The sequence below is a fragment of the Mesocricetus auratus genome, unplaced genomic scaffold (genome assembly GCF_017639785.1).
Source record: "Mesocricetus auratus isolate SY011 unplaced genomic scaffold, BCM_Maur_2.0 Super-Scaffold_100013, whole genome shotgun sequence".
Lineage (NCBI taxonomy): Eukaryota > Metazoa > Chordata > Mammalia > Rodentia > Cricetidae > Mesocricetus > Mesocricetus auratus.
The window spans coordinates 54,748,770-54,767,445 of record NW_024429196.1 but is presented as its reverse complement, the minus strand read 5'-3'; the positions used below and the strand labels follow the sequence as shown (position 1 = coordinate 54,767,445).

Genomic DNA, 18,676 nt, shown 5'->3' with positions numbered 1-18,676 from the left:
TTAAGTCAAACTTTCCTGTGTTGTTTCCCATATAGTATTTACATTAGATACTCAGTTTCCAGTCACCAAAGGTGGGCAGTTCCCAGCCTGTGCCAGCCTCCTGCCACTGTGAGGTTTACATTCTGATTCCAGGCAGAAGGAGGGTCAGAGGAGGTTTCGAGGTTAAAAACTTCTGAGGAGCCATGAACAAATAAGACATATTTATTCACTGTATGTAAAGGCCACTGGGCAGTCAGCCTCCAGAAGACACCCAGTGATACATAGAGTCTGAACACAGGCAGACACAGGCACACACAGTCCAACACACAGGCCACATGGAAGTAGGGACAGAGACCTACAGGCAGGCTGCAGAAGGAAAAGACTCGGGCTCTCCTTCTGAGCTGAAGGAACAGAAAGAAAAGTGGGTTGGGACATGGTGCTCTCTGAACACAATTTGAAAAACGATGCTCCACAGTAAGAACATCTTCAGCGTTTGGAACCAGAGAACCCTGAGAAAGAGTCTGCAGTGGACCAATGAAGACCTGATGATTGTATCTGATTAAAGGAGCGTAAGTGAGAGGCATGAAGGCATGAAAGGAAGTTCTCTTAACAGAGGTCACACAGGTCTAGGAAGGGGCAGACAAAGGTTGTGACTAGGGCTAGGAGGATTTTTCCATTAACCGTATCTCACAGATATGTCATAGTCACCTGACATGTGCCATATGGTGTAAGAATCTTTAATCTTGGCAAGATTTAGAATTTACCACAAAGATATAGAAGTTAACCTGAACACACACAGAGTTGTTAATTTGGTGTCATGCAATTAAATGGCAACATGACGATCATGATCATGGTGACTGCCCAAATAAAAACAGGAAAGGGATTTGAGTAGGCATTCTTGTAGGATGATCTAAAAATGTCCAGTGAGCACATGAGCTTATGATTGACATCATTACTCACCAGGGAAATAAAACTCAAAAACCATGATGAGTAAAACCACTTCCCACCCATTGGCTAAAATAAGAAAAGACAACCCACACACGGAGAAACTGAAACTCATACCTGGCTGGTGGGGACATAAAATTTCATAGAAGATTTCAAACTTGTTGGGTATTTCTTCAAAATGTTAGCTGTAGAGTTGCCATATGACCCAGAAATTTCTTTCCTCGGACTGTACCCAGGGTAATTCCAAGAAATCATATATCTACACATAAATTTATATTTAAGTGTTCATTGTAAACTCAATAGTAGATAAAAGACAGAAGCAAGCTAATGCTAACCTTATTATAGACAATATTATTAATAATATCTTTAACCAGGAAAAGAAATGAATGAATGGCAAATGCTGTGTTGACATAGCACAGAAAGACCAAGAAAGTTAAGAAGATTCAGAAAGGGATCAAGCCCTTCACCCGCGTCTGATTAAAGAGTGTTCTCAGCCCAGTTAATACTTCTTGTGAAGGGTGGCAACATATGCACAACACTCATTCTATACAGAGATATGTGAAATGATAATGTTAAAACAGCAAACATGATGACACTAGAAGAAACCATCCTGAGTGAGGTAACCCAGTCACAAAAAGAGAAACATGGCATGTACTCTCTCATATATGGATTTTAGACATAGATCTGGGGAGTGCCAGCCTACAATCCTATGGCCAGAGAGTCTGGGAAACAGAAACTTTATTTAGTGGCTGATCGAAGAAGAGGCAGACTCCCTTGGTTAAGTACTGAGCTGAACTCAAGAAAGCCAGTAACAGAGAGGGAGGACTGATGATCAAAGGGATTAAGACTGGGCTGGTTTAACCCCCCCAAAACAGCTGACCAGACAAAGGTTAACTCTTGAATCCCAGGCATTAGCCTGGGAAGCCAGCATGGGACTGATCAAGACCCCCTGAATCTGGGTGTCAGTGCAGAGGCCTAGGGAATCTATTGAGCCTTGGGCAGCAGATCAGTACCCATCCCAAGTATACACTCGGACTTTGGACTCCAATAGAACAATGTGAGGTGCACTCTCACCCAGAACTCTTGGGAAAGGGTCTAGGCACTGCCCTATATGAAATGACACACTATGGACACCCCCATGGAGGGCCTCACCCTCCCTGGAGAAATGAGAGGATAAGGGGGGGGGGAGGGCACGGGAGGAAGGGAGGGAATGGGAGAGGGACCTGGAACTGACTTGTGAAGCAACCTTGATTCTTATCTAAATTTAAACTGGAAAATAAAATTTAAAAAAAAAAACAGCAAACATGTTTACAGCCTAAGTATACGCTGTTGTTGTTCATTTGCGTCAGAAGCTAGGATAAAGCTGGAAGGGGGGTCCTGCGTGGAGGACCATAGCGGATTCCATGGCCCACAAGGGGCAAACACGCCACGCACATGGAGCTTGGATGAGATGTTTTATTAGAAAGCAGAGGGAGGGGGAAGGAAGAGAAAAGGCATAAAGAGACACAGAGGAAGGACAGAAGAGAAGAGGGAGACAGGAACAGAAAGAGAGCAAGAGAGCCTAAGTGGAGGGGGTCTGTCTTTTAAAGGGGTCCTTTGCACCTGCATGCAGGCTGTACTCATGGAACCCTGGGCTGACCAGAGTACTGCCTGAGAGCATTCTGCCAGGTGACAGGGCAGGCCAGCATAATGCCTGAATCCTTATACACGGTCTTTGTTCTTTTGCAGATATATCCTGAAGCTTCCTAGGAATCTTACAAGAAACCCTATTTACAATACAAGGCAGGTCTAACAGCCTTGTAATCCATGCTTTTATCGTATCATATTACAATTCCTCTGGAAGCCATCCCTAAAGTCACACACATGTACAAAAAATAAGAACTAGACCCTGTCTCGGGGGGGGGGGGGGAACAAAACCCAAGAGCTAGATCTTTGTTATGGGGGTAGCAGGGTAAGTTGCTGTAGTCCTGCCTCCTGACGGCTAAAAGCCCCAAACAGAAACACTATGGTAGATTTTGTCTTCAAAGGATTCTCTGGGTGGGAGAAGCGTGAGAACCATGTGCCATCAAGCAGAAAGTGCAGTGAAGATGATGCCAGTGATTCACTTAAGAAAGATGAGACAGATGGCAAAGATCTGTGGAATCTGTGCTCTTAAGAGGGAGCCTTGTTTTAAAGGGCAAGCCCATCCTCTAACAGAACTACCTAGAACTACATATAGAAAATGAAAAGGGAAAAAAGGTCAGAGCATTCCAGCCAGGAAGAGAAAATAACACGGCCTCTTGTTAGAAGATGAAGAGGAGAATTGTAGGGAAGACTCTAGAAGAGGTAGGGGTGAGGATAAGGGAGAAGCGGAGCTGGAAGGAGGCACTGTGTCAGAGGACACAGAACAAAGTGGGGGGGTAACTATTTGTGATGTGGGACCAAAGTGAAAAGTGTCCCCAAGAATACAAGTTAAGACAGGAGATGGTCAGAAGTTGTTGGTCAAAGCAGAGGAGCTAGAGAAACCTAAAGGAACAGGAAAGGCTGAAATCCCCTCAGGGTGGAGAACACAGGGGGACTGAGGAAGCAGATACTGCATGTGACCAAGCCAACCCTTCCCTCAAGCAAGATGAGAAAGACAGTTACAGCTGATGTCACCAAGAAGCCTCTGGGAGAAAGGTAAAAAGCTGCCATCCATAAGCCAGGAGGAGAGCGCGTAAGAGTAAGACTTCCTGCACTGAGTGCACCACACAGAGTGTGAAATTGAGTGAGCTCTCAGGCTCAGCTAAATGAAACCTTGGCCATGGGGAGAACTAAGATGCTGTAGACAGTGTGAGCTTCTTGTGTGTCTGTGAAGTCTCTAATGGTCCTGTTTCCCTAAGGCATCTTCCTGTGTTGAAGTTCTGTTTCTGTGTCTTGGCCCCATAGCTTCATTCATTGTAGTATTAAAAGCTTATTCTTAAATAAATAAACAAATGAAAATGGAAAAAGGGGGTGCTTAGCAAAATTTTAGGATGTAACTTTTGAGAGTCACCAAAGCCACATGTGTATATTACTGAAGCCTCCTGTTGTATATTACTACGCGTTTAAATATATGTGTGTTTGCTCCTTAATATATCCAACTGTACTTCATATTGACTCATCCTGAAATTCCTTCCGTGGCAAAGTCAAGAATTGTGTCTTACCTGAGTCAAGGGCTCTGTAAAGAACTCATGCCCCTGTAGGTGGCATTGAGTCTGTGCTCCATGCTCAGTCACTGATGCCTTAAACCTTTCCTTAATGCTAAGCCTTGGAAAAGTCAAGTTCATAAAAGAGGACCACACAGGACTACACATTTCATTCACAAGAAATGCCAACGGCTGGGAAGACAGGCAGAAAATGCTTTAGTGTTTCCCAGGAGAGGAGGGGTGGGGAATGAATCTGGCATTCTCAAGGCTAAGGCTTTTTTCCTGATACTTTCGCTTTCAGGTCTAGCCCCACCCCCAACCATCCTCTTTGTGGAGGGAGCCAACTGCTGCTTGTCTCCCCGCCCCTGACTGACCCAGGGCTCTGAACAAGAAATCCCAGCCCTGCAGTAAATAAAGGGCCAGCACATTCTGGGAGGCTGATCAGCTCCACTTCCCCGGGGACATCCAGTCTGTAAATGCTGCATTGAGAAGCCTCGAAAGTAGTAAGTGAGGGTGACTGTCTCAGGTTGGGGCTAGGGGACCCACAGAGGTGCGGTTTACAAGGTACAGACTGAGTCCAGGAGGGAACCTCAGGATTGTAGCGCTAGAAAAACAGAGTTGGTGTCTGATGGACATTTTAAAAGGCGATTCTTCTAGAAACCCCAGTTGGACAATGGCAGCAAGGCTGCTCCTAGGGCTGGTGTCCTAGACCTGTCTTGGCCCCTCCTCAGCCAGAGTTGGTGCTGCTCCTGCTTCCTTTCGGGTCCTACCTCCTGGACAATTTGACTGCCTCTGCTCTCTGCTCACGGACCTGAAAAATGTGTCTAACTTTAGGGCTCTTTAATGATCGATCGGCTGTCTCTAGTACAAAACTGAGCACTCTTTGTTTCTATTTATAAAGTAATTCACTCAGCGTTGACAAGAAGCCGCTTTATCCGGAGCATGCCTCCAGGTGCTTAAAATTGGGGTGTCAGATATCTCCCTTGCCTTCAGAGAGCTCCAAGCACCGTGGGGTGGGGACAAACAATCGGTAAGAGAAAGGGGTGCACTTCGGAGTGATGAGCAGACCTGGAATGGGGCAGCTGCCCTCGAGCAGCAGAGCAGAGGCTCTGAGGTTGTCCTGTCCTAGTGAAGGAGAGAAGGGTGAGTAGTTTGAACTCAGTGACAGAGGTGGGGTAGATGACCTTCTAGTTGGAATACACAGCACTTCAAGAATAGAAGCAGTTTTCAAGAGATACCAGGATGGGCAGAGGTGTAGGGGTCGCAAACTGACTCAGATGAGAAGGCCAACCAGAGGGTAAGCCATTGAAATAAAGCAGTCCCAGTGTTCCTGAAGAGCCTTGGGGACTTAAGGGGAGGAGTCACAGGGTCTAGATACAGTCTCAGGATGCTGTGTCCATCACTCTGGGGAGAGATGAGGAGGAGTCATGGTATTCAGAGGTCCCCTAGGCTATTTGATCTGCATTTTATCACAGCAAAGAGCACTCTGGAACACACTTCCAGTGTTCAAAGGCCATATGACAGTGAGTGCACAACCATAGGATGTGCAGGGACTCAGATTTGGGTTATAGTACCTGGAGCAGTCACTTAGTCTAGGCCAAGCTGTCCCTTCATCTGCAGTGAGGCATACTCAACAGAGAAGAGCCTGGGTGCCATCGGCTGATCAAGGCCACCTGAATAGCCACTGCAGGGGGATGCTCCCTGCTGCACAGTAGAGCTGGTGACACCAGCCTGTCTTAGGATCTCATTCAGCATCTCAGTGTCTTTCCTGCAGCCACTGCAAACATGGAGGCACTGTCTAGTGCACACCTGGACATCTCAGAGAGTCTTCGCAGGCAGACACAGAATGCAGCTTTGCTGAAGCCAGGCTGGAGGACCCGGATGCTCCTGCCTGTTTTCTCCTTCCCTTCCTCTTCTCTTCCTCCTTCTCTGTATCCTTGACTCCACCATCTTCAGAGACAGGAGATGGACAGTATAGAAGGAGACTAGAGTCCACCTCTCTCAGCTGTGTCCTGTGTGTGCAGTCCTGATGATCTGATCTTTTTTTCCTATGCAGATGACACAAAAGCTAGTTTGGTCTGCTGCCATAGCCACATTTAGATAAAACCTTAAAACTGGACAGTCTGTGACCACAAATGAATTTTTAAAATCGAATTTAAGTACTTAGGAGTTTTGAAATGAGAACCAAGAGTAGATAGAGTCCCAGATTCACTGAGTCAGATCAATGAACCTTCAGTGTTGTGTTGAGTATCAATTCTCTTTTGCCTCCAGACTCTGCATCATGAATACTCTGTGTGAAGCAAATGGCTCCTTTGCCATCAGTCTTTTAAAGATCCTATGTGAAAACAGCCCTTCGGGAAATGTGTGTTATTCTCCTATGAGCATCTCCTCTGCTCTAGCTATGGTCCTCTTGGGGGCAAAGGGAGACACTGCAGTCCAGATAACTCAGGTAAGTTGTCTGTCACCCCACAGCTGCTTCCCTTGCCTAAATGCTGCTGAGAAGGGAGGGTAGGAATACGCATACACTGTTTCATGGGCCAGGGGCTAAAGAGGAAGGGACATGAGTTTTCCTCAGTAATAACTCAGAGGGAACTCTCAAAATTTTGTCCAAACTTCACTTCAAAAATGGTTCATAAACCAGGCGGTGGTGGCACACGCCTTTAATCCCAGCACTCGGGAGGCAGAGACAGGTGGATCTCTGTGAGTTCCAGGTTGGGCTGGTCCGACAGCCTCCAAAACAATACAGAGAAACCCTGTCTCGTAAAAAAAACAAAACAAAAAAAGGTGCACAAATAATTTCATGCTAGGCCTGGAGCCACAGGCCTTTAATTCCAGCTGCTAAGGAGTCTTAAGTCAGGAGGATGCCAATTCAAGAGTAGCCTGGGCAACTTAGTTTCATATAAAAAATCATTATTTTTTAAAGATGGCAGGAAGATGTTAGGATTAAAGCTTAGGCTCAGCCGCAAGTACAGCAAAGGGAAAAGGGAGCTGAAATTATTTGAAACACAGGTTGCTAAATCTATCTTATTTTTACAGCAGCAGACTTGGTCGTTATCCATTGGCAAGGAAGGTTAATTCCTGCTCTCAATTGTGTCCGACCTGCCTGTGTCAGCTAAGATATTAAAGAGGGTTAAATGTGTGTAGCTAGTCCACATCCTGCCTGGGCACTGCAGTGGTTAATTTCTGGAACCTCCTATGAACATTGCAGATGATTAAGAATGAGTCTCTCCCATTCCCTATGAGGGGTTGCCATGCTCAGCCTTAGCTCAGTGGGGAGGGGTTTGGTCCTTCCCCAACATAATATGCCAGACTTTGTTGACTCCCCATGGTAGTAGCCCTTACCTGTTGGGAAGAGTGGATGAGGGGTGGGCTGGGGGAGCAGGTGAAGGGTGGGTTGGAGGAGGGATAGGAAGGAGAACTTTGGTTGGAATGTAAAATGAAATTTTAAAATAGGTCTCTGACTTCAGGGGTTCCAGGACAGGCAGGAGGCATTCACCTGAGAAATAGCCCTTTGCATATATGTCACAGTTGGAAATAGTGGTCGCTGTTGCTCTGGGGTTTGCCAGGACTTTCTTTCTCTCATGAAGACCCTTTCATGTATAATTGTATATTCTTATAATTTCCAAACAGGGAGTGAGTGAAGATGAACACACGGAAAAGGCTTCTTCGTAATTACTCTTTATGGTCTCTATAGGTTTTAGGTTCACTAATAAACACAGAGAGCTTGTGTATGTGTATGGGACGTGTGCGAGCTTGCATGAGTGTGCATGGCCATGTGCGTTTCTTTAGGCAGAGGACAGCAGTAAATGCAGGTGTCTTCTCATCCCAGTGCTGGGATTAGAGCCACACAGTATTGGACCCAACTTTCATGTGCATACTGAGGATCCAACTCAGAGCCTCATGTACTTCGCTACCAAAACCATCTCTTCAGCTTGAAAATTCGTTTATGCAACCAAAATGCTTCATCACTGAACTCATGGTGTTTCATTCTTTTCCTTCATAGGCACTTAGTTTAAACATAGAAGAAGATATTCATCAAGGCTTCCAGGAGCTTCTCAGTAACCTGAACAAGCCCAACAGAAAGTATTCACTTAGAACAGCTAACAGGATCTTTTCAGAAAACACCTGTGAATTGATTCCAGTAAGTTGTATCAGTAGAATGAAAACAATTGTATTTAAAATATTTTTTGCTGTAGATTCCAGGAGAACAACCCTAAAGAACTTGAGAAAATTAAGATCAAAGTTCTAGCCGGTGTGGTGGTACACATCTATAATGTCTGCATTTGGAAAGTTGAGACAGGAAGGTCACAAGTTCTAGGACGGCCTAGGCCAAATAGTGAGACTCAACTTCATAATTCCTTAAGCTTCCCACAATTCTATAATGATACTTTGAAATATTTGTTTTTATTTATTCATGTCCAGTTATTCCTAGCTACAAAGGCCTAGTACACAAAGATGTTGTTGCTTAAAGTGGCATCTACACTAATTTTAGTTTAGTTTAGTTTTTTAATGACATAGTATCAGACAAGCAGGAAACTTGCTGACACTTTATTTTGCAATATTACTTCCCTGAACATTTTTCTCTCCAAAGACCTTTAAGGAGTCCTGTCTTCAGTTCTATCACTCGGAGATGGAGCAGCTGTCCTTTGCCAAAGCTCCAGAGGAGTCCAGGAAACACATAAACACGTGGGTCTCCAAACAGACTGAAGGTCAGAATTTCACGTTATTTCACACCCCCACATTCTTATCCTTTCCATCACTCCCTCCCTCTTCTTCCTTCCCTCCTCTTCCTCTTAACTTCTCCTTTTCCCCCTACTGACTGATCTCATATCATTTCAGAGAGTCAAAGTGATGCAGACTTGCTAGACTGCATGGTACAATTCAGACCTCAGGGAGTTCATGGAGACTCTACTCAGACACTTAGATTTTAAAAACAGTTGTTTGTGTATTTCCTCAGGACAGAGGAACTGATATAAACTTCATGAAAACTCATGAGCCCAGTTTCCAGTCTAACAAGTTTTTTGTTTGTTTGTTTTTAACATTAGATAAAAGGGTGGTCTGTAGGGTACCAGGGTCAGGTGACTCTACCATCTCTGAGGCCAAGATTCACTTGGAGACTTTCCCTGCAGTCTTGCCCTGGGGCTGCTTCTTCAAACAGTCTGTGTTGCCTCAGCTTTCACCACCTTTACTCTAAAGAGGACTCCTGTTTCTGCTTCCACATTCCTACCCCAGACCCCTTACTTACATTTGGTGAAACTAGACATGATTTCCATTGAAGACACTGTCAGGGTGGCTCAGTTATATTGGCCTAAAAGAGCCTCCCATTTGTGGTTGAACCTTATTTGTTTTTATCTCAGAGATGACATGTTCCAGGATTGGTCTTGGGGATTATTGGGATCATTGTCTGATGTTTGAACACTTCAGATGTCTCTGTACCACTAGACACATTCCAATTTCTGCTAACAGAGAGAGAGAGATTGTGTATAATGAGAGTCTTTTCTTAAAGACTAAGCAATTATTTGTCAATTCTTGTTGGAGTCTTTACCTTTTGTGTACTTGTGATATTGATAGTTAGGAAGGGTTCTGTTCTCCATTGGAAGGATTCTCTTTAATGTAGAATAAGGGAATCTGTCCTCTGACCTGCATCATCTCTTCCAGGGATGGACAGCACTCCAAAGTATATAATAACCATACCTCCTCCACAAACCACTTTCTGCCTTTGAGCCTTTGATGTGTTGTGCTGTGTTAGAACTGGGCATGGTGATGGAGTGCTAGATGAGATGTTGTATTAAACATTAGGGTATTAGAGCACAATTAATAGATATTACTAAGGGGATTTAATAGATTGGCATACACAGTACAGACTGAGTAGTCCCACAGTGACCACTTATAGGTGGAGAGGCTGAGACTCTGGTAGCTGCCCAGTCTATGAGACTGGAGACCTCAGCAATCTCAGCCTGGCATGGAGAGCCTAGAGGATTCCAGAGAGCTGCTAGTCTCAGTCCACGTGAAAGCCAAGGCTACTGGGTTCCAGTGTCAGCTGAAATTGGCAGGTGCAGATGCACTCACCAGCAAGGACTAAAGAAAGACGAGGGGCAAAAGCAAAGCTGCCTCTCTGTCAGTCCTTTGTATCAGGGAGCACAGGAAGGAATTGCCCACTCTGGGGAGCATCCTCTCCATTAGTTATTGTATCTGGGAAATACCCTCACGGTCCTGCCCAGAGACATGTTTCTTGGTTGATTCCAGACCCAATCAAGATGGCAACCAGCATTAGCAGCCAGGGAGGAGCTGTGGTTCCCTGGGAGCTTTCCACATTTCCTGCTTCTTTGTTCTCCATCTTGGAGTCACTTTTTGTGCTTTTCCCAAACCTGCTTTCCTTGAGAGACTCGGGAGTCTTTCACTCTCCTCTCCTTGTGTTTGCCCCTCCAGTGTCAACGACCTTAAGGCAAACACGGGTGTTGGTGTCTTACTTTGATTAGGTTTAATATTTTTATCCATATTCAGCAAATTTGAAAACATGATGCTTGGATCTACCCAGATGTCAGCTTTTTTCTCACACATGTATAAAATGATCCTGAATGAAGTCTCTGCTTCCTCAAAAGGGAAAATTCCAGAGTTGCTGTCAGGAGGCTCCATTGATTCAGAGACCAGGCTGGTTCTTGTCAATGCCTTATATTTCAAAGGAAAGTGGCATCAACAATTTAACAAAGATTGCACAGCGGAAATGCCCTTTAAAATTAACAAGGTAAGGAACAGGATGCAAATTCATGCTACCAGTGTGATGAAGATCTTTCATGGAAATGTGTAATCTTGAGTGAGACTCAGTGGCAGAGATTGCATATCCTGTGTGCGGCACAGGGCTTGATCCTCAGCCCAGGGGGAAAAAAAGAGAAAAAGCAGGAAAGCTCAGAAAACCATCTGAGACTTACAATTCTGAATGAAGGGTTCATCCCCATAGGAAAAAAATTGTAGGAATAAAGAGTATTTAATATCTGTGTTATTTTACATTTGTTTGTGGCTTTTACGTGTCCTGATAATTCCTTGTAAAATCATTGCTCCTACTTCATTCTAGAAACTAAATTTTCCTTTAAGTTCAAGAAAACAGAAAGTTATGTGTTAAAGTAGTATAATACATATATAGAGTACAAGGCAGAGTAGAAACAAACATATAAACATTTATTTAGTAGACTATTTTTAAATTAAATTAAGTATTTTAAATTATTGGACAATTTATCATTATTAAGAAGTATGTATTGCTTTCTTATGTTGAAACCTATTGATTAAGATCTCAATCTTAATTGGAACATAATTTGAATTAAAGTAGATACTAGAATACTTTTCCCAATCCTTATAAAATATACTTTAATACATTTTGGAGCCTTATGAATGTTAAATTCCCCCATTTCCTTTTTATTAGTAATAATTGTAAAGCTTTGCAAGAGAACAAATTCTTTTATTGGGAAATTTAATATGTATTATACATGGTCTGTAGCAAATTTTTATTTTTAGCATACTACTGTAATTAAAATCTTCCCTGATGGTACACTTCTGTATTTAAAAAAAGATTGTTGGACTATGGGAACTGAACCAACTGGATTAAATCACAGGAAAATTCATGAGGTTCTGTCTAGATGGCCCTTAACTTTTAATTGGTTGAAAAGAATTTTCTGCTACGTGTTGGGTCATGAGACTAATTGCATCACAGAGATACATGGAGATCTATCTAGATATTCCCCAACTTGTAATTTAACTGGGATTGTCCTTCTTTCTGACTGGCTGTTAGGATGGAGCTCCACATAAGCCTGTGAGTGTGTGTGTTCTAGAGCTCTCTTCTCTGTGATGGGTTAGAAGGTTGTGACCCACAGTGAACCTTTGCGCATGTGTGCTCCTGCTGCCAGACTGTTTCCTGAGAGGATGAGTCTGTCTGCAGTCCTGTCCACACCACTGTGAAAGCATCCAGTCTACTTGAAGAAAATTTTCTGCTATTTATAGTTCATTATGCTGTTTCCTTAGATATGATGGTTGACAATATTAAATGACCAAAATCCTACAACTGATATGATGACCATCTTTACATTAGTGTAACAAGCTATCTGAGACAGTCAACATAAAAGGAGGAATGTTTATTTTGGCTCATGATTCCAAAAATTCCAAAAATTTCAGCTGGGTCAGTTGGCCCAGTCACTCCAGGTTGTGGTGGAGCATGGTGAAAATGCATGGTGGAGGCTTGTTCATCTCACAGCAGTCAAAAAGCAAAACAGAGAAACTGGAAAGGACTATAGAGTCAAAATCCCCTTCAGGGGCACACACTCTCCAACACTTAACTTTCTCCCATTAGACAATACCTTCTAAAGGTCCAGTGAGATCTCATTAGTGCCAATCTGTGGAGAAAGGCTTTGGAACGTGAGCCTTTGTGGAATATTTTAAAACTAAGTTGGACTTTAAATTATTGATATTTGGCTGGGCGTTGATGGTACATGCCTTTAATCCCAGCACTTGGGAGGCAGAGGCAGGCAGATCTCTGTGAGTCCAAGGCCAGCCTGGTCTACATTTCGAGTTCAAGGACAGCTTCCAAAACAATACAGAGAAACTCTGTGTGAAAAAACAACAACAAAAAAGATAGTAATATTTGAATGCCACATTCCTTTTCCTGGGTAATGCATCATCTTTCTGTAGTTAGTCCTTGTCCTGGTTGGGGGCTTTGTTTGTTTGGGGTGTGTGTGTGTGTGTGTGTGTGTGTGTGTGTGTGTGTGTGTGTGTCTGTGTCTGTGTCTGTGTCTGTGTGTGCGCGTGTGTGTGAACTTGACACAAGCTAGAGAAGAAGGGCTCTACGTTGAAAAATTGCTTCCACAGAACTGGCCTAGAGTCAAGTCTGTTGATCATTTTCTTCAATATTGATTGCTGTGAACCCTGCCCACTGTGGGTGGTGCCAACCCTGGGCAGGTGGTCATGAGCTGTGTAAGAGAGCAGGGTGAGAAATCCATGGGGAACAAGCCAGGAAGTAGCATGCCTCCATGGCTTGTGCCTGAGTTCCTGCTCCGACTTCCCTCATGATTGAATGTGACCTGAAAGTTGTAAAGTGACATAACCTCTTTCTTCCCTATGGTGCTTTTGGTCATGGGATTTTGTCACAACTATAGAAACCCTAACTACAACAGTCCCACATCTGGTTACACTCATCTATTTTTTTAAATGGAAGCAGGAAGAGACTGACAAACATTGACTAAGTGTCCACTGGACCATGAATAGTTGTGTTTTCATTGTGAATGATGAAAACACTCCTAGCATTAACTGCAGCTCTTTTTTCAGTAACATCTTCTTATGTTCTGGATTCATTTGTTCAGAAGGAGAAACGGCCAGTGCAGATGATGTGTCAGGAGGACACTTTTAACCTCGCCTATGTGGATGAAATACAGGCACAGGTGCTGGTGATGCCCTATGAGGACATGGAGCTGAGCATGGTGGTCCTGCTCCCAGATGATGGTGTGGACCTCAGCAAGGTGAGGCAGGAGAATTCTCAGCAATCATTACTCTAAATATCTACTAAAAGAATCCATTGTCTCCATTGTCCTCCGTCATTAGAACAGAACTCAATATTTTTACCTTTCCAACTGCCATTTGAGAGGGTCCTACTCACAGACTGAGCCTCTAGCTGTGTTCAATCCCTATGTTTTAGGATCAAAACTATGTCTAAGACTCCCATTGTGGGGTGTATGACCTTGACATATGACATAAGTTTATCACAGGAATGGGAGATGGTACCTGATAGGATGAAAGAAGACAACTCAGGTAGTAAACTTAGCACAGTGCTTAGAACATAGTCTCCGCTAAGAACACAAAATTGACAGAAGAAATCTTGCACTTGGACTTAACAAAATGAAAGAGGACAGAGTCAGGGACATCATTATGACAAATCTTGTTCTTCCTTGCAGTAGATTACCCCACAGTGTGCCAACCATCTTCTGAATTGAGGCCACTAGAGTGTACATGACCTAAGGGGTCTTTGTAAGCCAAACAGCTTCCCTGTCTCTTCCCATCCAGTTCCCTAACTGGAATGGCTTCTCTAGTGTTAGTTGGTTTTTCATCACTGACAAAGTGCCTGGCATGAATAATGTAGGAGAGGAGGGATTTACATTGGCTCACAGATTCAGAGCGCTCATTTCAAGTTACCTGGCCCATCAATGATTTCCATGGTGACAGGTGCATGTGGCAGAAACTATAGACCTTTTAGCAAACAGGAAGCAGAGAAAAGAGATGGGACAAAGTATCAAGAATGACCTTCATAGGTCCTTCCTTCATTCAGCTAGAGCCCCTCATTCCTAAATTATAGCTGCTTCCTAAAATGTTGCTACCAGCCTCAGAATAAGGGCGAATTTACATTCAAGCCGTTAACAGCCCACAGAAAAACATAGAATCCCAGCCTGGATAGCCCTCCCTTCTAGTGTGACTCACACCAAGAGTCCTTTCCAATTTTTATGGGTTTGTTGTTGTTGTTGTTGTTTTTAGCATCTATGGTTTATTGTCTTCAAACTAGGTCTAGTTAAAAAAAAAAAAAAAAAGCAAACACAACCCAAACCATAATCACCTGGACATTAACACCTGTCAGAGTAACCGATGTCTCAGAAGGGATTTAGGAGAAGACGACCAGGTCTCCCTAACCCTGAATTGCTTGGTCTCCATACCCACCAGGGAAACCATATACAAGCTAGCAGAACAATGAGACTTCACACTGGCTGGCCATATGAACAGACAGTGCCCCCTGTAGGATGATGAGGGTACTGTGAGCAGGAAGTGGCTATGAGGCTCTGGGCGAGACCTCGACTGTGAACCTGAAAGTCTCTGACTCTGCTTTGTCAGGTGGAAAACAATCTCACTTTTGAGAAGTTAACAGCCTGGACCAGACCAGACTTTATGAAGAGTACTGAGGTTGAGGTTTTCCTTCCAAAGTTTAAACTGCAAGAGGATTATGACATGGAGTCCGTGCTTCAATGCTTGGGAATGGTGGATGTTTTCCATGGGGGCAAGGCTGACTTATCAGGAATGTCTCCAGAGAGAGACCTGTGTCTGTCCAAGTGTGTTCACAAGAGTATTGTGGAGGTCAACGAAGAAGGCACCGAGGCTGCAGCAGCATCAGCTGTCGTTGAATTTTGCTGCGCATCTGAAGTCCCAACGTTCTGTGCAGACCACCCCTTCCTTTTCTTCATCAGGCACAACAAAACCAATAGCCTCCTCTTCTGCGGCAGGTTCTCATCCCCATAAAGGCACATTTACTATGTAGGAAACAACGGTCTCTTCAGAATTCCCACCACTCCTACAGCTCTGTGAGGAGGGGCATGTGGGGGACACCATGTTCCAAGATGAGGGCATTTTCCTCCAGGCAGCTTGATCTTATGATGCCCATATTCATCTCCCCATATCCTGTCAATCATCTGTGCCCTTTGCCAGGTCTCAGGACCACAGAGTGGTTTGGCTTTCTGTTGTGTAAACAACAAAGGAGGCACACAAATCTCACAAGATTACCTACAAATTTCTCTAACATGGTCCTAAATAAACACCCCCTCTCCTGTACAGATAAGCCATGCCAGCCATATATACTGTGTTTTTCTGGCTCCCTAACTCTTGCCATCACTTGACTTAACCTGCTTTAATGGTAGTAAATTCTTCTGTGGATGATAACAGCTACTGCAGTCTTCTTAGTATTGTCCTTAATGCACAGTTTAACTTTATTTTGCCTCGTTGTTTACTACTCACCAGAAATGAGTGCAACACTGTGTTAGGCTTGGGGACAGGTGCAGACACTGTGGTCTTCTAACAGTTGACATTTAGATCTGCTTTCAACAGCTAGCTTTAACTACCATATGTAGAAGACATGCTTCTGTAGACTATTGTGTTTTTCTATCACTATCTATTATACTTAAATTCTATGAAGTCCTTAAAAGATATTTAAAATATAAATTCTTTTTCTCACCAACCATGTGTGCACTTTGAAATTTAATTGTACCACTTAGAGCGGTTCCTTTTCTGTTGACCGTCTGCATCTTGGATAATCACCCAACTAGACACCAAGGTCACTAAGGATCAGGGTTATATTTTATTATGCTATGTAGGCTATACTGTGCCACTTACCGGTGGTTATAAGTGATTTCACTGTGTAAGAGTGCCATAATGGGGCTGGAGAGATGATGCAGATGCTTTGGCATCTACTGGCTCCTGTATGCATGTGGTACATGTATCCTCACTCAGACGCACACATATACATTTAAAAATAAAGAAATATTTAAAAGAGTGCCATAAGTTTTATTAATGATTGGATAGTATTTACTATTTTGACTCTTTTTTGTTTTTATTGCCATTATCCTTGTAACAAAATCTATAATTTATGGGTAAGCATCAGCATCTATGAGTGAAATGTCATTATATATCATCATCCCCATTCAGTCACATTGTGTCACCATCAAGCAATTCCTCTCCATTCTTCCTTCTTCTGTCTGTGTAATCATCAAGCTCTCTGTGTCTGTAGATTTACTTATTCTGGACATTTTATATATATTGTGTCTTTGCTTTCTTTTAATGCCTTGGATGCACACAGATTTATTTTCAATGAAGTTCTATTCGTTTCCTATTGTTTTTGTCACTCAGGCTATCTGTGTATCAGCTAAGAATCCCACAGTCAAATGCAAGGTTACAAAGAACTGCCCCTGTTTCCCTCCAAGGCTTTTAAGGTTTGTGTCTTTTATATTTATATCAATGATTCAGTTTGAATTAAATTTTAAATAGGGTGTGAAGTAAGAGCCCAATGTGATCTTTAATATGCAAACATCCAGTTGTCCCAGTACTTGTGATTGTTTTTGACTTGATGAGAAAGTGGTGATGACCAGTGAAAAGGAAAAGCAATGCTTTAACTAGTGGGATAGAGTAGAAGTTATACACTTACGTTGAATAACTCTTGTGAGACTGAAATAAAATGTCAGAACTCAACAGGAAATGAAAAGGGACAGGTAAAAATAATTCTGGAAATTGACTCAGTATGTGAAGGTGCTTGATGCCATGCCTAACCCTTGAGTTTGCTTCCTGGAATGCATGTGGTGGAAGAAGAGAACTGAGTCCAGCAGGTTGTCCTCTGACCTCACCGTGAGCACCACAGTTTACACACACAGATTATACACACACACACACACAATTGCTGCAAGTCAGATAAAATAAATCAGTAAGTTAATAAACAGAAAAATCAGTTTCCTGTCAGGAAGTTAATCTTCCCAGGGGAAGTCAGGAGTAGGTATCATGATAGTGATAAGGTTAAGCCAGGACACACCCTGGTAATATCCTCTGTCAGTAATGTGTCCTGGATTCCAGAAGGTCCACTCTAGGACATATCCCAGTGATGTTATCACACAAGTCCATGAAAGGAGAATGAATTGGATGCTCTCTGTAGCTACATTTGTAACAGCAAATGACAGATCTGATGTCCATCAAACATAGTAGATATGGAAAGTGTGATGTACACTAAATTATGAATAGGAGTCAGAAAGCTACTGCTGAGTTCTTCCAGACCCTCAAAGAATTGAAACACCCTTGTTTTCAGACTAATACATAAATAAAAAGGGATGGAATTCTGTCAGACTTTTTCTTAGAGCTAGCATTATCTTGATACCAAAATAAGATAAAGACAGAAAACAATACAAAAAAGAAGATTATAGATCAATCCCCTTTATCATAGATGAACACAGATGCTAAAACAAAAACAAAAACAAAAAACAACAACAAAAATCCTCAACAAAATCCTTGGAAACAGAATACAAGAAAACATCAGGAAGATCATTTATCATTATTAAGCACTTTTGTTCCAGAAATGTGGGAATAGTGGCTGGTTAGTTTGTGTCAACATGATAGAAACTACAATCACCTGGAAAGAAGGAACTACAGTTGAGGAATTGTCTCCATTAGATAGGCCTGTGAACTTCTCTGTGGGACAGTTTTTTTTTTTTTTTTTTTTTTTTTTGGTTTTTACGAGACAGGGTTTCTCTGTATTGTTTTAGAGGCTGTCAGTCCAGCCCGGCCTCGAACTCACAGAGATCCGCCTGCCTCTGCCTCCCGAGTGCTGGGATTAAAGGTGTGCGCCACCACCGGCCGGCTGTGGGACAGTTTCTTAATTAAGGATTGAGTTGGGTGGACCCAGAGCACTATGGGACATGCTACCACTGAACAAGTGGTCCCAGATTGTATAAGAAAGTACCCTTAGTCAGCCATGGGGAGCAATCGGTAAGCAGCATCTCCTGTAGTTTCTGCTTCAGTTCCTGCCTCCAAGAACTGCTTTGAACTCCAGCTCTGGCTTATCTTGACGATGTAACTATGTAACTAAAGAACTGAAATAAACTCTCTTTTTCCCAAATTGCTTTTGGTCAGTGCTTTATCACAGCAACAGAAAGCAAACGAATGGTTCAATATATGTAAATCAATAGCTATAACACATTATAAAAATGAACTCAAGGACACAATCCTATGGTCTTGATAAATGCAAAAAGGGCTTTTTGACAAAAATTTTGAACCCTTCATAATAAAAATCCTGAAGAAACACAAAATAAAAGAAACATATATGAACATAATAA

The 18,676-nt window shown here is 42.9% G+C and overlaps 1 protein-coding gene across 2 annotated transcripts; it reads left to right on the top strand.

Annotated features, from left to right (window-relative positions):
- The first annotated feature begins 4,426 nt into the window (after positions 1 to 4,426).
- On the top strand, positions 4,427 to 18,459 carry LOC101835557 (serpin B9). 2 transcript variants are annotated; one of them, XM_040755781.1, is made up of 7 exons: positions 4,427 to 4,573; positions 6,342 to 6,519; positions 8,074 to 8,211; positions 8,662 to 8,779; positions 10,673 to 10,815; positions 13,415 to 13,570; positions 16,710 to 18,459. In XM_040755781.1, exons 2-7 carry the CDS (start codon positions 6,352 to 6,354, stop codon positions 16,845 to 16,847), a joined length of 861 nt encoding a protein of 286 aa, XP_040611715.1. In that variant the 5' UTR covers positions 4,427 to 4,573; positions 6,342 to 6,351; the 3' UTR covers positions 16,848 to 18,459. The 2 variants fall into 2 exon arrangements, with proteins under 2 accessions (XP_040611715.1, XP_040611714.1); XM_040755780.1 differs by having other exon boundaries at positions 14,928 to 16,855.
- The last annotated feature ends 217 nt before the right edge of the window (positions 18,460 to 18,676 follow it).

Excerpts from the sequence above, each read along its gene's own strand:
- LOC101835557 (XM_040755780.1), top strand. The coding sequence starts at position 6,352 with ATGAATACTCTGTGTGAAGCAAATGGCTCCTTTGCCATCAGTCTTTTA. Across the intron at positions 8,780-10,672 it reads GGTCTCCAAACAGACTGAAG|GGAAAATTCCAGAGTTGCTG; the intron begins GTCAGAATTTCA and ends CTTCCTCAAAAG. Across the intron at positions 10,816-13,414 it reads TGCCCTTTAAAATTAACAAG|AAGGAGAAACGGCCAGTGCA; the intron begins GTAAGGAACAGG and ends TCATTTGTTCAG.